Source organism: Apostichopus japonicus, chromosome 16 (genome assembly GCF_037975245.1).
Source record: "Apostichopus japonicus isolate 1M-3 chromosome 16, ASM3797524v1, whole genome shotgun sequence".
NCBI lineage: Eukaryota > Metazoa > Echinodermata > Holothuroidea > Aspidochirotida > Stichopodidae > Apostichopus > Apostichopus japonicus.
Window position 1 is genome coordinate 6,165,435 of NC_092576.1, and position 9,566 is coordinate 6,175,000.

The 9,566-nt window shown below is 39.0% G+C and overlaps 1 protein-coding gene across 1 annotated transcript in view; it reads right to left on the reverse strand.

The window, feature by feature from the left end:
• The window catches only part of LOC139982582 (zinc transporter ZIP4-like), a 36,035-nt gene that overhangs the window by 23,087 nt on the left and 3,382 nt on the right, over positions 1 to 9,566 (reverse strand). Inside the window, exon 2 of the mRNA XM_071995498.1 lies at positions 3,033 to 3,652. Coding sequence (XP_071851599.1) covers positions 3,033 to 3,353 — 321 coding nt within the window. The 5' untranslated portion in view covers positions 3,354 to 3,652. The remainder of the gene's footprint in view (positions 1 to 3,032; positions 3,653 to 9,566) is intronic.

The window sequence follows — 9,566 nt, forward strand, 5'->3', positions numbered from 1 at the left end:
ATTCTCAGGCCAAAGTATACAACTTGTTGATCATTTTCAAGCCCGAGAAGTGCCATTTCCTGTGATCTGGGGGGCTATCAAAACCAGAAATTTTCTGTGGCGCTCCGCTTAGATAGTAATTCGATCGCGCCCCCGGGTTAGAAAATCCTGGATACACGCCTGTATTTATATATACATATATATATATATATATATATATATATATATATATATATATATATATATATATATATTCACACACAAAATAACGAAGTGCGCGAACAATTTTAATTTGGGGTGGGGGAATTGTTACGCGTCTGCACCCAAGTTAAAGTCCCCCCACCCCAATATTTGAAACAAATCTCCCACCACTGGTTGCAGCCACCATCGGGGAGCCAGTCTAATGGACACAGTTCCCAGCCTGTTTCTGTCGCCGACCAGGGTATACTTTTTACATTTTGGTATTTCATATTGAACTACTTAACCACCCCGATATTATTTTTCATAGGTTTATAGGCCTGGCCTACTCGTTGCTTGCCCAACGTTTGTCGTCCCTGTCACGAGTGCATGAGTAGCCACGGTACCTCTCCCAGTGGCAGTAGTGGCACTGTGTAACTTAGTCCCCTTTCCCCTCCCGTTGATCGCTATAACCAAGGCTGAAATTAACCGCGCACCAGGCGCCTTTCTGTGCCCGCTACCAGTCAAACAGCGCCCTTAAGACCCAAAAAGAATGCCTGTTGATGGCGCTCGTTTCTAATTCCTTTTTGTAGACGTTGGTTCGATACGCTTGAATTACTGATATCAGCAAATGAATTGGTGATATCAGCAAATGACATGTTGATATCAGCAATTCCAACATATCGCCAATTCAATTGCTGATATCAGTAAATCTTTTAATGATATCACCAAATCATTTCATGATATCAGCAATTCGGTTCCTCATATCACTAATTAATTAGTGATATGTCGGAATTGTTGATATCAGCAAATGATTTGCTGATATCATCAATTCAATTGCTGATATCACCAATTCATTTGCTGACATCAGCAAATATTTGTTGATATCAGCTATTATTTATTGATATCAGCAATTATTTGCTGATATCACCAAATATTTGATGATATCATCAAATATCGAATAAAAAGTAAAACGGCTTGCCATACCGCCGCCCTTGTTTGTTATTGTATTCTTTATATATGTATATGTATGATTGTATATGTGTTTGTGTAAGTAAGCAAACATGTTTACATAAACATGGGTGTGTGTGTATAGACGTTTGTATATACTTATCTACTTATACCTTTTTTTGGATTTTTGTTGTTGTTGTATTTCTTGTATTGTTTTCTTTATTTACTTATGGAAGCGCAGACAAGCCCTCTGGATTTTTGGAGTGCTATCTTTCACAATTTTCCCTGTTTTTGATAGGCTATGTTTTGTCACTTAGTTAACTTCTCTGTATTTTATATTGTGAAGAAACAAATAAATTAATGAATTAATGAGTATCATGAGAATTATTAACTTCAAACCAAATATGGATATTCAAATGAAATAGTCTGAACCGTAAACATTTTCACCCACCGCGCTTAACATGTACCCCTTACCCTGTACCTATTACCCTGCAGCTCTTACCCTGTACCTCTTACCCTGCACCTCTAACCCTGCACCTCTCAACCTGTACCTCTTACCCTGCAGCTCTTACCCTGCAGCTCTTAACCTGTACCTCTTACCCTGCAGCTCTGACATTGAACATCTTACCCTGCACCGCTTACCCTGCAGCTCTTACCCCGTACCTCTTACCCTGCACCGCTTACCCTGCACCGCTTACCCTGTACCTCTTACCCGGTACCTCTTACCCTGCAGCTAATTACCCTGCAGCTCTTACCCTGCAGCTCTTACCCCGTACCTCTTACCCTGTACCTCTTAACCCGCAGCTCTTACCCTGCACCTCTTACCCTGCAGCTGTTACCCTGCAGCTTTTACCCTGCAGCTTCCCCTCCCTCATTTCCAATGTTGCTAGATACTATACACAGAAAAAGAGGTGTGGTGTAGTAGATCATACGATGCGAGGCGATGTGAGGCGAGGCCTAGCGAAGCGATGCGATGCGCGCGGTGCGTTGCGAATGGATGTAATGCGAAACTATACGATGTGGGTACGATAAGACACACGATAAATCGAGTACAAGTTTAGGATGAAGGATTATTGCCTGTATCGAGACTTCACAATGCCTAATCCTTCTCTACACATCTGAGTTTTGTTAAACTGCCCCATCATATCCTCTAGTACAGCCGCCCCCCCCTCCCCACCCCCACACTCACACACACACATCAAACCCCATGATCTTTTGAACTGCTATGAAAGTGGAAAACATATTCATCAAGATTAGGGATCTTAAAGGTCAACAGTATCGCCCACAGATATGCTAGAAAGTCCATTAATGGTCAGCCATGCTCAAAGTACAAAATTTCATTTAACTGCCGCCCTCAACCCTACTTTTTTTCCCGCGCTGAGATATTAGATTGTCAATCTGAACCCCTTTTCCGTGTCTAATGATTATCACGGAGAGAGTTAAAACCTTCTAGAAAGTGCCTTTGAAAACTATTCAGCATATTTCTCTCTCTTTTTTCTTAAAGGTCAACAGTATCGCCCACAGATATGTTAGAAAGTCAATTAATGGTCAGCCATGCTCAAAGTACAAAAGTTCATTTAACTGCCGCCCTTAACTCTACTTTTTTCCCGCGCTGAGATATTAGATTGTCAATCTGAACCCTTTTTCCTTGTCTAATGATTATCGCGAAGAGAGTTAAAACCTTCAAGAAAGCGCCTTTGAAAACTATTCAGCATATTTTTGTCTCTCTTTTCTTTTCTTTTCATTTTATTTTTCTTTTTTTTTTTAGCTACGCTAACATTTGTCCCCAAAGGCCAGTACTGAAGACCTTAATGAGAAGATGAAGAAATATTCGAGGTTGTTTTCATAAATTTGCAAATATTCCCTATCTAACAAGCAGTTGACGAATTTTCTTCGTTACACTGGACTGGTATGTCCTTACTCACCTCTCGGCATGTTTCGTCCAGTCTCTCGGAGCAGTTGAATCTTCCGAGTAAGAGCTCGGTTATCTCCGTCAACTGATCGGCATCGATGGTGAACTCTTCCGCTTGTCCGTTCTGAATAACTTTCAATTCCTTCTCGATGAGAAACGATTTTGTCAGGAAGAAAGGACTCGGTCCCTCGGGTTCGATAACTACCGTCTCGTGTCCATGGTCATGCCCGTGGTCATGTCCATGGTGATCCTCTTGACTTCCGACATCGTTAAACAAAAGTAACATGAACAGAAAGTTGACGAATATGCTGCTGCACACGGTTCGCTTTTCCATCTTGATGATCTATAATAGCAGCTTCTATGGCCTGTTATATTAACTTGACTACCTGTTAGAGCAGACGTCTGCCGATATTGTTGAAAGTGTCGTGCACTCGTTCTGTTATCTCCACACGTTCCTAAATGTTGCGGTTTGGTTGCCGCCCGGTCGCTCAGTGGTTTGCAGACAGCTCTGTTGGTTTCTGGGAAAGTTTATCGACTAACGACCGTACTCGTGAAAAAATGTTTGATAGCGATCCCAAAAGGTAGACGGGAAAAGTTGAGCTGAGAGACTACGAGCTTACGACTCCTTCAAATCTACGGATAAAAATAACGACCATTGAACGTAGACATTTTAAATGGATGAATGGAAGAACATTAACGAGAAAAGTGATTTGAAGGTCACTTTCTACTCACTTTTTTTTTCGAAGACAATGTATTTTTCCAAAAATGCCGACGGTTGCATTAATTTGAGATTTTGATTTGGTTGCGGAGGGCAAACTGGCGGGAGCAAGTGTTCCAAGTTGAGGGGTATCTTACCTGCACTCCCCTCTCCCCCCCCCCGCCCATCCCCTCCCCCACTCAACGCACCTCGCTTCCTCTGATTACGCAAGGGATTTGCTATAATCTACTGGCACCACATGAAAACTGAATCTGTTTCGTCAGTCTTCCAACATTGCACTGAACAGGACGTATGACAACTATATATTTAGTTCTACAGAGTTTGAAAATACAACAAAAAAGCAAACCATGACGTTACATTTTGTGGGACACAAAATATTCAGTTATTTCTTATTTTGATATTAAACGGGGAGTACTTCTCTAACCAGGAGCAGGCGGCTATTTATAAGCACGTGAATCCAGTTTTAGGGGAATCTAATTATGTGTGACTATACCAAAACTAGTGAAACGGAGTGCAGCAAATTCATGATCCAAGCAGGGTCTGATTAACCCACAAGCAGGGTCAGATTAACCCACAAGCAGGGTCAGATTAACCCACAAGCAGGGTCAGATTAACCCACAAGCAAGGTCAGATTAACCCACAAGCAGGGTCAGATTAACCCACAAGCAGGGTCAGATTAACCCACAAGCAAGGTCAGATTAACCCACAAGCAGGGTCAGATTAACCCACAAGCAGGGTCAGATTAACCCACAAGCAAGGTCAGATTAACCCACAAGCAGGGTCAGATTAACCCACAAGCAGGGTCAGATTAACCCACAAGCAGGGTCAGATAACCCCACAAGCAGGGTCAGATTAACCCGCAAGCTAATAAAGATGTAGCCTTAGGCCCTCACTTGTTTTAGGTCCTTCAATATTCAGCTTTGTGCATGGGATTCAAAATGTTTCTAAAGGTATGATCAAAGTTAAGTGAAGTTCCTTTTCATTTTTGATGAACAAATTATAGTAACAAAACATACCTCTTTATTTTTACAATTATCTGAAAGACTCCAAGCGGGCATTTCAAAAATTACATTTTTAGAGGGGTTATCTTGAGAAGCTTTCAGTTAACATCTGACAACAGAGTCCTTGCAATTAATTTATCTTTATTTGCATTTATATCCACACCATCAATTGGATTCAAACTTTTTTATTACGTCGTTGTACACTGTGGTTATTTTGGTCAAGTCTTGCTTTAGTTACCCAATCGGCAATAAAATAGATTCAAACTAAATTTTGTCAAGTTGTCATTATTTGTGTGATTAATATCTGTCCTATCGCGGACTTTTATGAATTTTTGTTGCATAAATTAAGACAGTTCCTCCGCATGAGCCTTGTGCCCTTCAAACGTTTACTTCCGGGCCTGAATCCCAAGCAAAATAAAGCTAATAAAACTGGCTAACATCACCTCACTGGAATTTACACACTTTCTTAATTATTGTAGCCCCTTTTTATTTGGGCATTAAATCAAATGGTACTTAAAGGCTACCGTAATCTTTGCACAAAGCACAATGGACAATGGAGCAGACCTCAGGTGTGCAGAAATGTGAGTACCGTGTGAATATCGACAAAGGTCACATCGTGTCACCCACAACCATTATTTCTGTGTTACCGCTGGGAGATAGAAGCGGCTGCAAATAGCTAGCTAAACCGCTTCCCCCCCCCCACTTTTTTTTCTGTTCTGTTTTTTAAAGCTGCATGTCAAAGTCTGGAGGTTGCCTTCAGACCACATGAAGACAATAAATTATATTTGATATTCTGGTATGTGATACTGTTATTGATGGTCCACTTAAGTTTCAAACATTTATTGATTAAAGTCCCATTGTTCATGCAATCTCGGTGGTCTAGACATTCGTTTCCACTTTTTTTTTCCTTTTCGTTCTATATTGTCTATAACGATAAGTACACACAATGGCAACTCCTTGATTGTATGTGTTCATTCGCTCGATCTTCTTTGGGGTGGGGGTGGGGTTGAGGGGGAGGACATCGTCAAGATAGCATAATTATTTAATATTTTACTTCCGATTGTAGAGGGCCGACGGATCGTCGCCCGACGGACTAATTCGATATCGATTCGATGCCGATCGTTTAAGGAAAAAAACTGCTAGCACTCCAGATAATATTCCTTCACCTCTCTCTTTTTTCTTTTCTTTCTTTTTCTTTAGTTAAAAGGGTTTCCTTCGAGTAGTCTAAGACATCAATTAAAAGCGACTGGACTACGAAGTCTAAAACACCAACCATTAGGTCAGTACCTCAGTTGCTAAGCAACACTCTGTGGCACTTCTGTCTACTTGTAAAGTTACGTACGGTGGGTTTTTGCCTGCGTGCCAGGTTTGGGGAAAGTTTACAAAGTTTAATTGAAGAAGGGTGCTGACAGTTTAAATTAAAATTCATGTAGGGTAGTAGTAAAGTTTGAGCAAAAGCGGTTCACGCCGGGCCTCTGTGACCTTGTTAGTAGGAAAACAACTGGTTATTGTGATGGTCGATGGAAAGAAGTTTTACTGATCAACATAGTACGTTTCGTCCTTTGTCTTTTTCTAACACTACAAATCGCATTTGGGGGGCACCTGGGGGCACGATTTTCTTTTGGGTAGGGCACGTGCCCACCCCCCCCCACCAGGCTACCCCTTGGTGACGCCACTGACTAGCGTTTCCCTCGTGCAACATCTATACTTTGATGATCCCAAAAAACAGGTTCACAAGGGCGTCACAATTTTATTCCAGAACAAATGGTGTTAAATGTATCATTTAGAGTGGCCTGCTGATTTTATGACATTAAAAGAACCTGTTTTGATTGAGTTATTAGAGTTTTACAAAATAAAACAGCGGGTTAACACTAAGATATGAGACTATGAGAGGAATCATGGCATCACCAATATATACTAGCTTATAGAAACGGTTGTAGCCCTCTTCTATATTAATTAGTACTTTTGGTCAATTCGACTATGACATTTCAATACTAAACTTCAATCTTAAGTCAGATTTCAGGTTTGTGATGCTTTAAATGTCTGGAAGAGACAATTGTCATTGAATAATCTAACTTGTCTCCAAATTAAAGGAGTATTCCGGTAGGCAGAGCCGACTTTGTCGAAACATTCCCTCACACACCTGCTACATTAATCGCTGCAAAGATGATCTCATTACGACAGTTAAAAATCCCTCCCCGCCCCCACCCCACCCCTTCCCTCGAGCACCGGTATGTGTTAACGTGAGGATATGGATGTTCAAAGTTTAATTTAATAATCATTTAATGTATCTGGAATCATTGTATAATATGTGCAGATCGTGAACATATATATATGTCTTAGCTGCATTAAGGTATCTGGCAAGATGAGATCACGTGCTAACCGTGATTACTTACTACGCAATATAAACAAAACAAGACCATCGTTGGCCACATTTCAGGCTTGTGATGTTTTAAATTTCTAGAAGAGACAATTGTCATTGAATAATCTAACTTGTCTCCAAATTAAAGAAGTATTCCGGTAGGCAAAACAAGACCATCGTTGGCCAAATTTCAGGCTTGTGATGTTTTAAATTTCTAGAAGAGACAATTGTCATTGAATAATCTAACTTGTCTCCAAATTAAAGAAGTATTCCGGTAGGCAAAACAAGACCATCGTTGGCCAAATTTCAGGCTTGTGATGTTTTAAATTTCTAGAAGAGACAATTGTCATTGAATAATCTAACTTGTCTCCAAATTAAAGAAGTATTCCGGTAGGCAAAACAAGACCATCGTTGGTGAAAATTGTACCAATGTAACTGGCAACACGAGAGAAGGCTTAAGTGTTATCGTGAAAAAAAAATTAGTCTAAAGGAATAGGTTATCATGAAGTTATTAATTCAATTCAAAAATTCTCTCCTTTGTTTAAGAAGTTAGCAACGTGAGTGACAATGTTATCTTAAAAGTGTGAATATTTGTAATTCTAGTGCAAATTTATTCCACTTGTTATCGCGGAAAAATGGATTTTCTAAATGTGCTGACAGTTTATTAATATATCTCATGGATGTACGTGTTTTCGGGAAAATATTCAAAATTCTAAATTTCGTACATTTTTTTAACATAAGTTGGTAACATGAGTGTAAGTATGTGTTATCTTGAAGATAAGAATAGTGTAATTCTAGAACAAAATGCAGAGCTTTCGAGCATAACTATAGCTCTTCTTCAGTGCATGATCACCGAAAAGCGACATGGAGTAGCAGGAATTGAAACCTTTTTGTTTTAAAGGAAAAGAAAGTCGGCATGGCAGTGATGTCAATGCGACTTACTGAGTTTGTTAGATATAGCAGAAGTTACTGTCAATTCCACCCTGGTCTCCCAACACGACGTGCACATGTCAATCAGTAGATCTTTCACATACTTTAAGGTACTGAACGTCTGAATCAGTTTTTTTTTTCAGAACCACCTGTCATATCATTTACAAGACCTATATAGAAACCTGCGGGTCATTTTCAGTTTAAGCATCTTTGCCGGATGTCACCCCATCGAAAGAGAACAAAAAAAAAAAACTACAGGAAAATTGCCGTCTACAAGAAGTGCACGACGATTCGACTTTTATTATATATATATATATATATATATATATATATATATATATATATATATATATATATATATATATATATATATATATATATATATATATATATATAATATATATATATATATATATATATATATATATCGGTGGAGGCTGAAAGTTTTTTCACTGTTCTTGATTTTCCAACTCATTACGCTTTTCATTTATATATATATACATATATATATCGGCCTATATATATATATATATATATATATATAGGCATATATATATATATATATATATATATATTTATATTAATTTAATTTTCTAAATGTATATATGTATGGACGAGAAGGCAAACTTGAAACAGGACACACGGCATAACGTTTAAATGATCTAAAATAATTTGTCAAATTATCAAGGCTATATAATGAAGAAGGATGCACCATCCTTGAGGCAGCTACAATGTATTTTGAACAGACTTATGAGCAGAAAACTCCTCATCTAAAGCTTATTTTATTACATTAATACCTATTGGATCAACTTCTCCTATAAATCCACATATATTTTCCACTTCTTTTTTTTTCAGAATCTTCCTAGTACTAATGGATCTTTTCATTGATTACAAGTTCAAACTGTTTTCAAGTTTCTATAATTGTCTTACCAACAGGAGCCTGACCTTCATTACGTTCTGGTCGATCACATCTGTGTCTAATTCTATACGCTCTAATCCAGTTCCTCAGACAGACTACTTTTGCAGTCTGAACAATTTAACGGTAATTTAAATAATCCCTGCGGTGGCAAGTAGCGTCCCGTCCTACATTGAAGTTTTGGCCTGTACAGAAGCTATGTCAATTTTAGTTTATTTCAGGACTTCACATGTGGCTCATCTTTTGTTATGTGACCCGAAGCGCCCTCTTCTTTCTTTGTGAACTTTATAAATATATAATAATAATAATCAGCAGTTATCTTTACGACGCTTAAGCGACCACAAATGTGGGAGAAACCCGCAAGGGCTTTATGGATTACAACTTACACGTCGGTAGGCTTCCAATTCAACATTATTTTAACTCAGATTTGGAATCTTTTCAATTCAGAAAGTCATTTCAGATGGGAAAACCATAGACTGTTCTTGGATGAAAACCCACCTTACTATGACCCGGCCGGGAATCGAACCCCGAACCTCCCGATTGCTAAGCCTCATTGCTTCAAATGCCACCGCCTTTATCCACTTGGCCACAGCACCGGTCTTGAATCTTAGGCATTAAAA